The sequence below is a fragment of the Nicotiana tomentosiformis genome, chromosome 1 (assembly GCF_000390325.3).
Source record: "Nicotiana tomentosiformis chromosome 1, ASM39032v3, whole genome shotgun sequence".
Taxonomy (NCBI): Eukaryota; Viridiplantae; Streptophyta; class Magnoliopsida; order Solanales; family Solanaceae; genus Nicotiana; species Nicotiana tomentosiformis.
The window spans coordinates 78,512,875-78,530,075 of NC_090812.1; the positions used below are offsets into that span (position 1 = coordinate 78,512,875).

Sequence of the window (17,201 nt, forward strand, 5' to 3'; positions counted from 1 at the left end):
TAAGTTTGGCCAATGAATATTTGCAAATATTAAACTCTGATAAAATATTTAAAAAATTGTTTTAAAGAGTAATTCACTCAAACAAATAATTCTTTTTAAGAAACTTCAAATTTTAAATAAAATTTATAATTTAAACTTTCCAAATACTCATCCTTAACTTTAACATCATTTTTTTGTAACTTCAACCCAATGTCCAAACGCCTACCAAAAACTCGAGAATTTGCTATCACTCAATATCACCTCTTGCAATGCCTTTTCACCAAATTAAATGGAAAGTTGGTGAATTTATGATTTTATGTAGGGGGAATTTTTTTTAAAAAAGCAAAGGAGCTAAAACTTATTATTAGAAAACGTGAGAGATTTCCGCAACATTTAAAACTATGGGTGAGGTAACCGACATTGAGAAGAACCTTCAGGTTGATCTTTGTAATTAACCAATACTTAGGTTTTGACACTTCTAGTTTTGGTTGCCGTGGGTTTACCCGACTGTGAACCGGCTCACGCCCCAACTTCCCGTTCACAACGTTTTAATATTTGCATACGCAGAGGTTGCCCAAAAATCATCAATCCATTGTTTCAAGTTCAAATCTTTGTGCCCTAGAAGAAGAATTTAAGGAGACATGTCGGGCATGGGAGATGGGTACGTGGGTACGGCCCAAGACGCCGTTAGAATCCGACGGCTTGAAAAGCAGAGAGAAGCAGAGAGGCGAAAAATTCAGGAGCTCAAGAATAAGACTGCTTCATCTAAAGGCCAACCTGGTCTTCTTCAATTCGGGTCCAGTACATCCGAGGTTTCAATTACACTTGCATATAAAGCTCATTCCTTTATTTAGTTGTATTTATTTATTTTAACTGATATGCAAATGTAAATTGTTCTGTATACAATGCGCCCAAATAGAGTGGAGAACTAACTTGGTATGAAATTGCCCCAACAGAGCAAAATGGATACAAATGATTCATATAGTCGTCCTCAACTAGTTGTGTGGGATTAAGGCCTAGTTGATTTATTGATATTTATTGAAATGTAACTTAGAAGATTTATGGACTTTTGTCACACCTGAGCTTATTTCAGCCTTTGATTGTAGCTAATTAGTAATTACACATGTTCCTTCTGTTGTTGTAAGGAGGAGTTGTAATTATGTTTTTTTAGTCAGTTGTGGACTCACTGAATAGACAAGTGGATATGTTTTCCAGACATTGTTGCCTATACCGATTTTTTTTTCCAGATTCTCGAGACTGCTTTTAAAAAGGAAACTGTTGGTCTTGTTACAAGGGAGCAATATGTTGAGAAGGTGAGTTGATCGCTTTGCATATAAGATTCTTTCCTTTGCAATTCATCTCTTGATGAAATTAACTGCTCTTGTATTTCGAATCATGTATAGAGGGTCACTATTAAAACCAAGCTCGAAGAGGAAGAAAAGGAGAAGCTTCAGAAATTGCAACAAGAGTGAGTGTATTTCCTACTTCGGTGGCAGTCTTGCAAAGCTGAAAGAGTGCAATATGTATGAGTTCTTTTGTGATGTATGTTTAATTTGTGGAATGTGGAGTGATTCTTCTGTCACAGGGAGGAAGAGCTTCAGTTACAAAAGCTTAAAAAGAGGAAGATAAAGGCTGACCCTCGGCTATCTTTTTGCGATGATTTGGATAATGGCAACGAAGATGAAGACGAGGAAAACAGTAAGAAATAAATTTCTTATTTGGTCTTGAAATTTGAAGTCTTCATGAGCACCATATTTCTTTCACCCATAATTTTGCCACTCTTCGGAAAGAGTGAGATAAATACAGACTTGTTTCAGGGTTCATGATCGCTATAAACTTAAACTTATGCAAGACATGGGTGGGTCTTGGTTCAAGTAATTTCATCATGTAGCAATTTATATGTATATATTATTGTACAGCTTAAAAAGAAGAAAACAAGGTATTACATACGATTGAAACTAACTTGGTGTTTAGTAATGGGATCTGTCGTACTGAATAGGTAAAAGAAAAAAGAAATTTATGTGCGCAAGCTAGCCCGGACACCACCGTCATAAAAAAGAAAATAAAAGAAACAAGGTAAGAATAGAAAAGACAAAACTATTATTGGAGTAACATTGTATAAACTAGATTGCACGAAGACCTGCTCGGCTGCTCCAGACAAGTAGCAATCTCTTAGGATTCCTTTATTTCTGATACTGTATGCCCGTCTTAAAGTAAGTTTATATCCAAGATCATTTTGTGTTAAAATAGAAGGAGAACATGACAAGAGATCCTATTGGTTAGCAAAGACATGCTTTTTCTTTTTTTTGATGTGAAGAGTGGGTAACTTTCTTGAATCATGGTGCTGCACTTCAATATAAGTTCCCCAACAAGCAGAATAGTTAGCAGTCTTTGCAGCTTTTAATTTTAATTCATTTTTGCCATGTTTTAAAGCACAATGTTCATTGTCACTTGGGTTATCCACCTTAGAAACTGGGCCTAGTCAGCCCAAACCATTTTGTCCTTCTAGAAGACCCATGTAATGATAGGAAATCCTTTTCTTAGAGAGCCAATGTCTTAAGACAGACCTTAGTAGCAGTTGTCGCCTACTTCACTGAGTTGTGGTTGCAGAACATAAAGAAAAAGCAGCCAGCTAGTTATGTTTATATATTTTTGTGTCTGTGTATATATATGTATATATATTTTTATTTTTTTCCCCTCCTTTACTATTTGGGGGGTTGTTGGGGGGGGGGGGGGGGGGTGGAGGACAGGATTTTTGTCGTACGCTTTGAATTCTTTTTAATTTTCGTCGGCGACTTGGTGGATATTTTTGTTGGTTAGATCATAGATGGTACATGGCATCTGTGGCATCTTTTTTTTCTTTTTGGAACTCTGATGTGCACGTTTCATGAATTTTCCCAGTATTAACGGTGAGAAAAGAAAAATCCCGCTTGGTAAGTTCAATCACACAAGCAGTTTGGCACGATTTAAGATAAAGAGGGAAATGGTCTTAGGATGCATGAGTTTCTGAAAATAGATATCCTACCCGGTGGAATAATTGAAATGCACGCAAGCTTACCCGTACACCACCGTCATTAATAAAAAGAAAGTTATCCTACAGTCCATGTCTTGTTTAATGAAAATCACGCGGCATTTATTGTCTCTTAAGTTTGTCAGGTGCCACTATGGCACTACGTGTAATCAGATAAGCATGAGTATGTGATACGATCTGAGATAAACAAAACAACGGAATATGAATATAACAATAATTAAAGCAAAAACTAATGATAGGTTTGATTAAGATAATCAAAAGTAGTCTGAATAATGAAATTTGGAAGAAAATCTAGTACCCTAAGTGAACGTCTCAAGCAACAATCGAAAAACTATCCGATCGCCTCCCAAGAACGACAAATTAGAACCCTAAATATAAAGAAAGGAGAAGAAGATTACCCTCAAGAACCCAAGTCTTGAAAACAGGTAATCCAAAATCGAACTCGAACCAAGAGGTTCCAAATCTTTTCTCAAAGAGTTTTCTTATCTCAAAATATGTTGAGCTCCTAATGAAATAACCTTAGGTTGTTATAAATACCCAATGGGTAAAATAGGAAAAGTTTCAAAGTTAATTTCCCAAAAAATCTCGCCAGGCCAAACCGTAGCCCAAATTGTAACCCCAACCGTAACACATAGCTGAACCGTGACGAATTCCAGAACCTTATTTTCTTCGGCTCTTCAGGCCCCTCTTGAACCGTAGCCAACAGTTGGTGAAACCGTGTCACACGGTTTGACTTGGGGTCTTGATTATTCAATTCTCAAGACTCCAAACATGGTATTCTTTGCATGAATCCTCCAAGTAACTCTCCAAACATCTTCTAGTCAATTGTTGAAGATCATGCAGCTCCTTAGCGTGCATTCCTTAGACGTTCTTGGACTTGGAGCAGGTCAATGGTCCACTAGATAATTTGGGGTCATTCTCAATATTCTCCATTTTGCCCGGACTATCCAGGATCATATCAGTATGTTTATGTGCATTTGCGCAGAAAGACATCCTGGACACGAACATGTCTAAACAATTGCATTAGCTAATCTTTATGACATAGTTGATGATATAAATTGCCTTCAGATTGTATGCCATGGTACTTATAGCTCCATCTTTTCACGTCATATCTACAATATAGAGAATGAAGAATCTGACAAGCGTGTGTGGAGAAAATTTGGCAAAGATCCTACAGTAGAGACCAGCTTCTTACCGGACAGGTTGGGCCTTCCTACAATCTTCCTCCCCCAAAAAGAAACCCCTTTCTACTTCGTTTTATCGTGTTCTCTTTTGGCCTTTTTACTCATTAATTTAATTTGGAATTCAAAGTGCACTTTTTCAGTGAGAGGGAGGCAGAGGAACAAGCTGAGCGTGAAAGGCTCCGGAAACAGTGGGTGCGCGAGCAGGAGCTAATCAAAAGTAAGTATATTATGCTTACTTAAAACAGTTTTTAATCTCCCGTCACCCGTCTTTGGAGGTGGCTTCCTAGAATTCTGAAGTGTTTGAAGAAGTCTAGCTTCTGATTGTTTCTCTTGCTATATTCTAGACGAGCCTCTACAAATCACTTACAGCTATTGGGACGGAACAGGCCACAGACGAGTGATCCAGGTCCGTAACTACCAGACATGAAGAGCCTATAAAGCTGTCTAAACTTTTGAATTTCACTTTTCAGTTCAATTCTACTACTTCCATGTCCAGGTGAGGAAGGGTGATTCCATAGGGGAGTTTCTTCGGGCTGTTCAGCAGCAGCTTGCACCTGAGTTTCGAGAGGTTCGAACTACTTCAGTGGAGAATCTTCTTTATGTGAAAGAAGATCTAATCATTCCTCATGTAAGATCCTTTGTACTTGTGTGATTCATGTGTGAGTCATGTCTTATCTTCTAATTTGCTGAATACTGGCTAACTCGCTGCTAATTTTGGTGCATTTTCAGCAACACAGTTTCTATGAGCTGATTATAAACAAAGCCAGGGGAAAGAGTGGACCGGTAATGTTCAATCCTGACTGATGTTCTGATGAAGTTGATGCATCACGTAGCTTTCTGCTTATGTCTAAGAAGAGAAGAGTACTAGTTGGTTTCTTACATTTAACTCTAAAATACCCATTCCACATATCTTCACATTAATCATTCAATCAAAATAGCATCTCTATACTGTACTTCGTGTGTTTCTTCTGTATAACTCTATCTACTTATCAAAAATAGTATCTAAAAAAAAGCAAGAATAAAGTACTAAAGGGCTTGGAGGTGGCTGTGGAGTAGAGTTCCTCATGCAAATGCTATCCTCTCTGCAGAGCTGAAGAGTATTGGCCACCAGAAAATTAGCTTTTCCATTGTCTATAATACATTAAATTTCTTGTTTTCTTCCAGTAGGTCACATTTCTTTTAAGTAATTTAATTCAGTTCAAAATAAATCTCCCCCACTAGAAAACCATATGGTGGTTAAGAGTTCTTTGAATCCAGAGAAAGAACCCTGTAGTGTTTTCAGTATATAATTTGTGCTTGTTGGTTGTCTTTCTTTTTTCCCCAATTCATTGGTTAACATTATTATTGAAATTTGGAAGATAGTTCCTATAGTTGCCATTTTACATTGATCACATGTGACTCTTCCCCATAAACATTGATCACATGTGACTCTTCCCCATAAACATTGATCACATGTGACTCTTTCCCATAACTCTTTATGAAGTCAGTCGTAACAGACATTATATTTATTGTTACTGTACTCAAATTTGGTTTCGTTTTTTAATTCTTAAATCAAACGTGAATTTGGCATTTTTTTGCATTAGTTTCTGCATAGACAAAATCTGGTTTAGAATTAAACTTATTTTCTAAGGAAAGTAGCACGGACACATCCTTTCAACAAAAGGATGTACAATGATGGTGATTACAGAAGGATGTATAACAATGTATCTGTATGTCTGTGTCTTGTGTCTTTGCATAATGCCTTGCTTCAAATTTTTTTTATGAGATCCAAAAATGCATTGCGTCATGTTATACAATGTGAAATACCTGTCATGTTATACAATGTGAAATACCTGATTTCGAGTTTTTCCCATGCTTGTTGAATCTGTGGCAGTTACTTAGTGGGAATTATCTTTACTATTCTTGACAGCTTTTTCACTTTGATGTCCATGAAGATGTGCGGACCATTGCTGATGCTACTATAGAGAAGGATGAGGTATGAATTCCTATTTGCACATGCAGTTTCTCCGTGTTAAGTGATTTTAACTGTACTGGGTTCGAATTTTTTTCTATGATATGTCGTATTGAATGCTTCTAGTGACCAATCCAAAAAAAGTGGGGTTGTTAGTGTAGCATTGTGACATGTGCTTCTTTAACTAATAGAAATCAAAGGTTTTCTTTTTAGTTTTTTCTTCCTTTTCCTGTTAGGCCTTTTCTGTTAGCAGTTCTGTTCTCTGAAATTAACCTCAAATAGCAATTTTCTTGTATATTGTCCTGGAAAATGATGTATATCCCAGAGAACATAGAAGCTCTGTGTGTCGCGCGCGTGTGTGTGTGTGTGTGTGTGAGTGTGTGTGAGAGGGAGGGAGGGAAGGAGGGAGGGACGGAGGGAGGGATCCCGTAAGTGTTACTAACTTGTTCCTGCATGTGGTTGCTCTTGATGTTTCACATCCATTTTCTTACTTTACTCTGTGTTACAATTGCTATGCAGTCACATGCTGGGAAAGTTGTAGAGAGGCATTGGTATGAAAAGAACAAGCATATATTTCCAGCTTCTCGGTGGGAGGTAACATCTCTTATTCTATTTTCCTTTGTCGTGTTTATATTCTTCAATGGCTGGCGATGGACTTGATTTAACAATTATTATGTCAAGTCTTCTAAGTTCTCACTCGACACAATTATCTTGAGTATATTAATGCTGCTATTAATACCATACCGCAACTAAAGTGCAGCTAACACGTTAATTGCACTCAGAACACCCTTCTACCCCTACCACGAGACGTTGTAATGTTGTATACCTATTTCCTTCTACATAATATGCCTTTGCCTGTCTTTTTGTTGCAGATATATGACCCGACAAAGAAGTGGGAACGGTATACAATTCACGGGGATTAAGTGTATCAAAATCATTTCATCTTCTTCGCCAACGCGCGAGTGTCAATTTACACCATTGGACCTGTTAAAGACAGGACTGTATCTATAATTTTTACTTGTATGATGCTTGTGTAAGAACAAAGGGCTGCTGCTCTCCCAACATATTATCCTTTTTGGACTGAGAACTTCTGTTCTGGATAATTAATGTATCGACTTTTGTTTTAACATTTTTATTTCTTCTTCTACTTTGTTTTCCAGTTTCCAAAGAATATCTCTGTTGAACTCCTGTTCTAGATGGCAACTTGCGCACTACAAGTCCACTTTCAGTTATCTGTTACTGCATCTTTAGTTAATTTGTTGATGCCACTTGCTAGGCGTAGTAAACAGAAAAATGCGAAGCAGTTGGCATGACAAAATCGACTTGTATTTTTTAGCTTTCACGATTTTATTACTACTTGCTGTTTATTTTCTTTTGGCTATTTTATTTTTTTGACTATCGTTACTACTTCTCTTTACATGCATTTTTCTCTTTATATGTTTTTTTTTGAGCCGGTGGTCTATTTCAAAACGATCTCTATACCTTCACACGGAAGGATAAGGTATGCGTACATATTACCCTCCCTAGACCCTACGTGTGAGACCATATTGGGTTTGTTTTTGTTTTTGTATTTTTCGTTTTCACAATCTTACCATGATGAAAGGGCTAATTGTGTATATTATCTTTATAAAGCAAAAATGGCTGATGGTACTTCTGAGACCTTACCTTTAAGCATGAAATCCAATAATGTAATACTATAATATAAAAGCTCATCACTATTTTAGTCTACATGCAGAAGCTTAATGTGTTTATAATCTCATCTTACACAAGTTTTAGTGGTTTAATTATCTTGCCAAGTGTAACATTCTTTGTAGAATTAATTGTGGTAAAATGAGATGCACAAATATTGTTCTTAGTGCGCTGCTCCGTAAGAAACCAACCCAAAGTAACTTTTTTTAGGCATATGAACGTCAAGATTTTTCTTTAATTCATGACGATTAGCTAAACATAAAATCTACTCCGTCAGTCCTATTTTGTGCAATGCACTTTGACTGGATACTAAGTTTAAGAAAAGAAAAAAAAAATTTAAAACATATAATCTAAAACAAGTTATAGATATTTATATGATGATAAATGAGAAATTTAATTAAATTATTTCTAAATATAAAAAGTTATCATAATTTTTTGACATACTAATGCGGTAAGTATATCACATAAATTGGGATACTGAGAATACCTTTTTTAGCAATTTAAAATTTTTATTGCTTGTGTAATTATTTCATTTCTCATCGCATATCCATTCCACTTATGATAAATTCCTCTTAATTTTTTTCCTTTTACCTTCCTATACTACATATAAAACTTTATTACCCTTACTAATCAAGTTTTAACTTAATTACATGGCCATATATAATTTATCAATTATATATAAATTAGTTTTAAATGAGTAGCATTTTATATTAGGAATTGAATAAGGAATCAGTTATTTCCCATCCATGTTCTCTCTCTCTCTCTCTCTCTCTCTCTCTCTCTCTCTCTCTCTCTCTCTCTCTCTCTTTGTCTCGCTATCTCTCGTTCTATGTTCTTTCCCCAAAATTTCTTCCGTTGATGTTCTCTACTTTTTATCCTTTCATGTTTTATATATTTTTAATGAAATTCATTAATAGATTTCATTCGTTTTACTATAGAGTTTTAACTTAACAATTTCCTTTCATATTGTACAATTCGTGTTCAAATTGAAATTGTCAATCAATAAATTTTGAAGGTATTTGACTCTCCACCATTGACAGCCATTAAAATGCTTTGAAGCTTTGAATTCGAATTTGGGCTTTCAAAAATTATTATTTTTTTGGATTGGGTATTGTTGCAAATAATTTGGAATATTGTTTGGAGTATCTCAATTTTTAGGGTATTTGGTGAAGATTTGACTTGATTTTGGCTGAATTTCAGATTGAAACTCCAAAAAGAAGAACACATGACATACAATATACTTACGAAATTGTATTAAAATTGCAATATAATTGTATGTAAATTATATTTAAGTTGAATTCGGTTGTAGTTATATATTATTTTTTAGTTGAACGTTGTATAAAAGTTGAAAATAGTTGTATAATATATGAATCGTTGTATAAATTTGTATTTAAGTTATATATACTATAGTATCTTTTTACATAAAGTTGTTGATATGTATCAAAATTATATTAAAAGAGAAAATTTTGATTGAAATTTATGAGGGGAAGAAGAATACACTACATATAAAATATATACAAATCTTTTACAAAATACACAGAAGACATGTTGTATAAAATTTGTATGAAAATTGTATTTAAATTGTATGATGTTATAGTTGTATTTAGCCGAAATGATGCATGAAAGTTGTAGATAAGTTATAAATAAGTTGTATATTATATAATTAGTTGTATAAAAATTATTTTTAGTTTATATGTTGTTGTAAATGTATCAAATTTGTATGAAATTTATTTTTAATTTGTATACTGACGTACCATACAAATTATCATCATCAAGTTTATATTGTTGTTGTTGCTGGTGCTAATCATTCATATGCTACAAAAAAAAATGTAGCATGATTTAAGGCACTAATAGGGAATAGGAAAATAGAGAAAAAAAGGAAAGGGGTGTAATTAAAAGCCCCTAATTTAAGACACTAATAATGGATAGTACATGGAGAGATGCGGCAGAAAATAAGAAAAGAGAAGTGAGAAAAAAAGAAAATGGTGTAACTTAATCCCTTAATTTAAGGCACTAATAATAGATTATATATAAATTGTAAGCAAACCTTATTTAGGGCAGGTAATTTCCAAATTGGGACAATTTTAATAATAAGGCTCATATAGTGTATAAAAAAAAAATGAAAAAGGGTCAAATATGCCCCTGAACTATTGAAAATAGAGCAATTATGCCCTCCGTTTGTATTTGGGTACAAAATTATCATTGTCGTTAATAAAATGATTCACTTTTGCCCCTCCCCACTATCAGACTCCACATCAAGGATAATTTTGTACCCAAATACAAAATGGAGGGCATAATTGCTCTATTTTCAATAGTTCAAGGACATATTTAACCCTTTTTCGTATAAAATAATACTTTTTTGCTGAGTTAAAAATGTCCAAATATGCCCCTAAACTATTAAAACAGAGCAATTATGCCTCCGTTTGTATTTGGGTACAAAAGGAAGGCACAATTTTATACTCAAATACCCACACAAGACAAATGTAAAAGTGAAATTTATGATGGTAACTTATGGATGTATCGATATGCGGTTACAAATTAAAATAGGAAGACGAAACGGAATAAATTTCACCATTAATTACTTGGTACTCTAATAATAAGATTTTGCATTAAGAATTAATATTACAATGTAAAAGGTCATTTTATTACGGATACATCAATGATGAACAATGACATTGTATCCTTTGAGCAGATTCGGATTCGAGTCCTTCTAATGGGGTATTGTTTGGTTATCTTACATGCTAGGACTTAGGAGTTCAATGAATATAAAAATCAAATCACACGAATTTGATCCAGTAAGAAAATAATAAGTAAAAAAAATGAAGTAGGAGGTTGTGATCAGCTGGCTGGAGGGATTTTTCGGTGAGATTTCTCGTCATTGTAGTAATTACTACGTAAAAGATATGGCAAGACATTCCTTTCCCTTTTTTTTATTTTTATTTTTACAGAGTACTTTTTCTCCAATATGGATTTTTAACTTAGTAAAAAAATATTATTTTATACGGAAAAGGGTCAAATATGTTCCTGAACTATTAAAAATAGAGCAATTATGCCCTCCATTTGTATTTGGGTACAAAATTGTCCTTGATGTGGAGTCTGTTAGTGGAGAGGGGTAAAAGTGAACCACTTTATTAACGGCAAGGGCAATTTTGTACCCAAATACAAACGGATGACATAATTATTCTATTTTCAATAGTTCAGGGACATATTTGACCCTTTCCCGGAAAAAAAAAATCCCAATTTTCAACCAAAGCTAAGTAAGCCTATTGATTTGTGTTGTAAAACTAGTTGTCTAGATTTTCGAATTGCGGGAAGTCATTAATAACTAAATCTTGGGAGTTCTGTAACAAAGCCCAAAGTGATTATTTCTCAGTTTGGGCCCCCGATTCCTAATTGAGTTGGCATAACATATCTGTTTTCACATGAATAAATCTGTTAAAAAACAAAAACACAAACAAAAAGAAAATTCTGAGCTGGGTTTGTTTTCTGTGACCTCCTCAGAGCTTGATTTTCTGTTTTACTCTCGTCTTTGGTCTTCGTTCGTGTGCTCCGCCTTCCTCTCAAAATGACAATTAGGGTTTTCTTCGTCCTGGCTCTTCTCCTCTTCTCTTCATCATTTCTTCAAGGTTTGCTTCTCAGATCACAGATCTTAATTCCTGAAAACTTTCAGTCAAATCCCTCATCTTTGCATGTTAATTTTTGTAGTTCATCGCATTCGCATGCTCATGCACGATCGCATGAACAATTTTACGTATTAAGCTTTATTTAAGTACTCTGTTTCTTTGATATTCGTAATTTTGATTCTCTTCGATTTAATCGAGGTTTGACTATTTAATGTTGACTATTCGAGTTTTGTTATTGCCTGATTGATATCGGGTTGGATTATGATTTTGATTGCCATAGTAAATCTGGAATGTTAAATATTATGCTTTGATATGTTCTCCATTTGGAAATGATAAGCATCAAAATTGAATGTGGACTTTGATTGTGGAAAGTTTTGCTAGTTTTGGTTAGTCAAAGTGATTGTCGTTGACTTGACAATAGCTTCTTGTGATTATGTTTCGTATAATGACTTGGAAAAGAACTGTTGATGCATGCATTGCCTGCTCCCTGATAGAATTGTTCACTCTTTTGATTTAGTTAGATCTTCATTTTTTTTTATGACGGTGGTGTCCGGGTCGACTTGCGCGCACCTCGACTATTCTATCTGCTACTTGATAACTCCCACCAGCACAATTACTATGTAACTCTGTCCACCAAGTATTAGATAGATGGGCAGCAATCACCTAGTGTTTTTTGCCTCCGCTAGGATTCGAACCTAAGACCTCATGGTTTGGATTTAGTTAGATCTTCAATATTATACTATTTTTTACGCCTCGTATTTTTTTATGATGTTGATTAGGTTGATTATGAGAATTTCCTTTCAGACTCTAACTTGTTCCGTCATTTTGAGCAAAATGTATGTTGCCGATAGCTGGTTTTGGATTGAGGCTTAGTAGTTGTTTTTCATTGTTAATTGCCATTGTTGTATTTCGTGAAGTTCATTTTGGTGTTAATATTTTCTTTTTAGTTGCTAGAGCTCAATCCGACCCTGAAGCAGAAGTGGTTGAGGGTATCGAGGAAGGAGGGGATCTTGGAATTGTTGGTGATGATGTCCAAGATTTTAGCAGTGAGAGTTATAGTCCTGCACCTGGGATTGAAACGATTTGTGTTTTCCCTAAAAACCCTTCTAAAGGTGAGTTTAAATTCAGTGTCTACTATGCATCTTTATTATCTTTACCTAATTTTGCTTTGGATAAGGTTGCTGTTAATGGTTTGCCTCTCTTAAAGCATGTTTTTCGTTGTCTATGCAGTAGTGGCAGCTGGTGAGGAGAGAGAGCTGTTGGTTGGAATGAAAAATGATGGTAATTCTGTATTTTCCTTTTCTTTGTCCCATTAAGTTTTTATTTTTAATAGTATTGTTCTGATAGCATCTCTTCCTTTATCTGCTCTGATGGATTTATTTGCCGACTTTGGATGCTGAAAACAGGGGAATCAAATCTGAATATCATTGCCATCCAAGCCAGTGTTCACCTTCCCTTTGATCATCGCTATTTGGTTCAAAATCTTTCTGTTCAGGTAATTGTTGGTGTACATCCTTTCCTATTAATCATGCTTTACGCTGCTTGCTTCTAAAGATTATTGGTGAAATATGTTGACTGAACTGAAAAAAATGGTATTTATTCTCTCTAGATTATTTAGCTTCTATTTGATTCCTTAAGTTTGCATATAATCTTGTCATATTTATGTTGTCTCAAATTTTTATGATCCGAAAGGCTTTTTCTTTCTCTTGTCTCTTTAGTTGTGAGTTAGTTTAAGTTGGGGCTTAGGTATTGTTAAATTTTCCTTGTTTTAAATTTTGGTGATAATAACGTTACCTGAAGATATTCCATGATACATATCATGTTTGCACTTAATAGTTTCTGTTCTTCAGTTAAAGTTTCGTTGCGTTTGCTCCTAACAAGCTATATTTCACAAGAGCTATTTGTAAATGCCCTTATTTTTTCTCCTTTTAGCTGATGACCACGATAGGTTTTCTAAATATTTATATTTTCTCTCTTGCCAAATTTGTTGGTTAGAAAGATTTTAATCAAATATAAGATTGCTTGAATTAATAAGGTCCTCGTTTTCTTTTTAGAAGTTACTGACATCTGACATTGATCACGGAGAAGGGAAAGAGAAGATGACTCTTTACAGACGCGAAATTACTTTAGCATTACAATTTCAAAGAATTAAAAACATCCCATTTTTGCATGAAACTTCTCTTTATTGACTTATGATGAACTTAAACTATTTGGGGCATTCAAAAAGCTTCAAAATGAATTCTATTCTGAAGGAGATTTCAAATCAACTAACAAATGAATTATCGTGCCTTAACTTGCTTGTAAGGAATTGAACATACCCTAAACACTTTACCGCTTGGCTTCCTTGGTGAAATGTAATCCCAACCTCTCGGTTGGAAGAGGAGTTTTCCACTAAAACAACCTCACATGTCAGAGCTATATTGTCAAGTTGAGCTCTACTAGCAGCATTTTTAAGATCACCAACTAAGGTAGAGTTCATGTTGGAGCTAAGAAAAGGCCATACTTATATGGCACCTTGGGTATATCTGTGTTTGTTCAAACATATGTTCGGTATTTCATGCTTTGTTTACTAATATTTCGATATCAGAATTGGCTAATTGTGTATCTTCGTTCATTTACTAGGCTTTTAACAACGCAACAGTTCCTCCTTCTGCTCAGGCTACCTTTCCATATATATTTGCTGTCAGCAAATTTATGCAGGTTTGTTTATATAGCATCATTACCATTTTTCTCATCAACTAACATGGAAAAATTGTCCTGCTTATTTTCATATAATTGCTTTGACTTCATTCTCTCAGTTTCTTCTCTGAACTGATAACTCTGTTCATCATGTTGCAGCCTGGAAGTTTTGATCTCGTGGGCACAATTATTTACGAGATAGACCAGAACGCTTATCAAAATGTGTTCTACAATGGAACTATTGAAGTGACTGAACCTGGTGGTATGCTCAGTGTTGAGTCTGTTTTCCTGTTTTGTCTTGGAGTTGCCCTCCTTGGTCTTCTCGGGCTCTGGATACGTGGCCAGCTACAAAATCTCTCAAAGGTGATTATACTTGCCTATATTCCTTGTAAGATGGGAAAAAAGGTGCTTCAAAAACTCGGTTATATCTTAAAATGCCTGTAGGGTATGTATGAGGGGCCACAAGTAGTTTGTGTGTGGGGTTATTGTTTCTAGATCTTGTACCACTATCCTATTGACATGTATATGTCAACGGACTCTGAAATCTGCTTCTTGAAGTGACTGAGAGCTGATGTGCTGGTGACAGTGAGGGGTTTTTTAAGTCATACAGAGGCGTTAGTGTTACCATATGAGAACAAAGCAATCTGTCGAGCAGCTGGACCTAAGAAAAGTACCTCCATTTTAATGCAGTTAGTGCTATTTCCTGAATAAAATATCTTTAAAAAAATGTGTCAGCAATAAACACATTAGGGTTTTTTTTCATTTAAGCATATGAATTTGTCCTTCTAAATCATTCTCTTTCTTTTCTGGATGTGTGTGTAGAAAACTAAGAGAGCACCAAAGGCAAAGGTTGAAGTTGGAACTGCAACAACTGATGCATCCATGGATGAATGGTTGCAGGTATGTGGTTTATTATACTGTTAAGAGTATATTTCTGGACATGTTTAGTAATCTAGATTTCAAATTTTTTATGCGCATATTTACATTTGGATTCGGGTGGGAAGGATTTGCTAACTTTCCTGTTCTTTTTTCAAGGGAACTGCATATACTCAGTCGCAATCCAACAAATTGAAGAAGAAGAAGTGAATGGCTTGAACTGCTACTTTTAGCTGTATTTTACGGGATGTCCAAAACGTGAGGGTTTAAATTAGAAATGTTAGACCTGCTTCACTGTTGTAGCACGAGGATTACTTATTAGCCTCCAATTTTACTACCAACGAACTAACTGGCTATCGAGGAAGCCAAGAAACAGTTTTGTCAAATTCAACTCTCATTTTCCCTTAAAACAAATTTACCTTTTCCCTTTGTGTTGACTTGGTCTGCACCAGATTCTTATGGTTTTTGTTTCTTTGAGTTAGATACTTCTGCCATCTTTAATTTGATTAGCCGTCTCTGTCTTCTAAAATCAATTAGAAGGAAACAACACCAGAATCTGCGGTCCATTATTCAGTCTGATGTTGCTTTCATTTCCTTGGCGTAAACTGAAATGCCTGGCATCATCTAAGAGAAAGTAAATGAGAACGCAAATGTATGATAGCTTTTACCTTTCTGAGAAATAGAATGAGAGTACAAGTCTTACGGGCATTCTACAGTAGCAGCATCCACATGTAGTAGGAGCTAACTTTGTGCGCATAAATCTGAACCAACAAGGACTGAATTGTTTAAACGCCTTTAATGTTGTGTTAAGGTTACGATCATCGGGTTGAGCACAAAGCATGTTTTAGATCTTCAGTAACTTTGCTTTAGACTGATTGATAAAGTAGAATCAATAATTTCATAGTTCTTCAAATTGTTTCACTCAGTAGTCAGTATGCACGGTTTAAGAGAGTTGTCGGCTAGGAAGATTTGGACTTTTTGATTTTGGTAAAATCTAATATAACAGAAACAGTGTCAAGTTGGACCATGGATATGTGAACACCTGACATACATGAGATGAAATGGGAAGCAGATCACATCACTATACAGATCACCTTCATTACTATGGCATTTAGGAGTGGGGGAAGAAGCAAAAGATTCATCAAAGATTTTTATTTTCTTGGGCTCCGTTGGATGTCTAGTATCTACTTTTGTGGCTCTCTATACTTAAAAGCAATTAAGCATCACATGCTACAGAAAATGCAGTCGCTATATATGAAATGTGGAACCTCACCAACCTAATTGCTAACCGTGAGACATTATTTTCCTTCCCCTTTTGGTTGGAGAGGGAAATAAATTGAAGAAATTTCCTTTTCTTTGTTAAAACAAGGAGAATAAATCATGGTTAAAGGGGAAATGTAGAAAGGAGATTAGTGTTCTTACCTTTTGATTACTAAACTATTAGAAATTATGAAGCAAAATCATTTTTCTTTCATTTGTAACAACAAAGTCACTCAATTATCCCTATTGCACATTGATGATCACTCAGTCGGATTTCTTAATATTTTCGATGAAAAAAGCTGACTTGGCAGTCCATATGGATTTTCTTTTTATATTTTTAGCCACTAAAAATAATTATCACCCAAACAAAAATAAACCCAAATTGATCCATTAAAGGTAAACCCACCCAAAATAAACTTTTACTCCTAAACGCACCTCTTCCAAAAACCCTTGGACCAATTATTATTTTATAAAACTCTTCTCTTCTTCTCTCAAGCAGATGAACTTTTCACGATTTCTCTAGTTCAAAATTGAACCTTTCAGTATAAAAAATAGTTACTTAATAAGAGCAATTATTTAGCTACATGATATATTATAGTCCAATTAATAGTATTTAGAAAGTAAGACTATCAACTTTTCTTGACTCATTTGATTCACTCAATATTGTTTTGGTTCCGCCCTTGTGTCTCTTATTCTCTTAATTTTTTCTTCTTAAAATAATCATGGGTACGAGGGAGAGCAACATGGATGCTTCTATATAAAAGGAGTGTGACAAGAATTTTCTTTTTAAAAAAGGACGAAAATAAAATAAATGAACTATAATGTAAGATTAGACAAACGAAAAACTAAAGAAAAATAATTACTGATTTTATTAGTATGATATGTTATAAAAAATTGATGGTACAAGCGAAAAAGAAAAAAAGTTATAT

The 17,201-nt window shown here is 34.7% G+C and overlaps 2 protein-coding genes across 2 annotated transcripts; both read left to right on the top strand.

Annotated features, from left to right (window-relative positions):
- The first annotated feature begins 401 nt into the window (after window positions 1–401).
- On the top strand, window positions 402–7,292 carry LOC104104324 (protein XAP5 CIRCADIAN TIMEKEEPER). Its single transcript, XM_009612376.4, has 12 exons — window positions 402–791; window positions 1,227–1,292; window positions 1,383–1,447; window positions 1,565–1,677; window positions 4,134–4,212; window positions 4,335–4,411; window positions 4,539–4,600; window positions 4,691–4,822; window positions 4,924–4,977; window positions 6,104–6,169; window positions 6,665–6,739; window positions 7,018–7,292. Exons 1-12 carry the CDS (start codon window positions 621–623, stop codon window positions 7,066–7,068), a joined length of 1,011 nt encoding a protein of 336 aa, XP_009610671.1. The 5' UTR covers window positions 402–620; the 3' UTR covers window positions 7,069–7,292.
- A 3,895-nt stretch (window positions 7,293–11,187) lies between these two features.
- On the top strand, window positions 11,188–15,449 carry LOC104104322 (translocon-associated protein subunit alpha). Its single transcript, XM_009612374.4, has 8 exons — window positions 11,188–11,460; window positions 12,405–12,569; window positions 12,688–12,738; window positions 12,864–12,952; window positions 14,080–14,157; window positions 14,296–14,499; window positions 14,959–15,036; window positions 15,172–15,449. The coding sequence occupies exons 1-8, from the start codon at window positions 11,400–11,402 to the stop codon at window positions 15,220–15,222; spliced, it is 777 nt and encodes a 258-aa protein (XP_009610669.1). The 5' UTR covers window positions 11,188–11,399; the 3' UTR covers window positions 15,223–15,449.
- The last annotated feature ends 1,752 nt before the right edge of the window (window positions 15,450–17,201 follow it).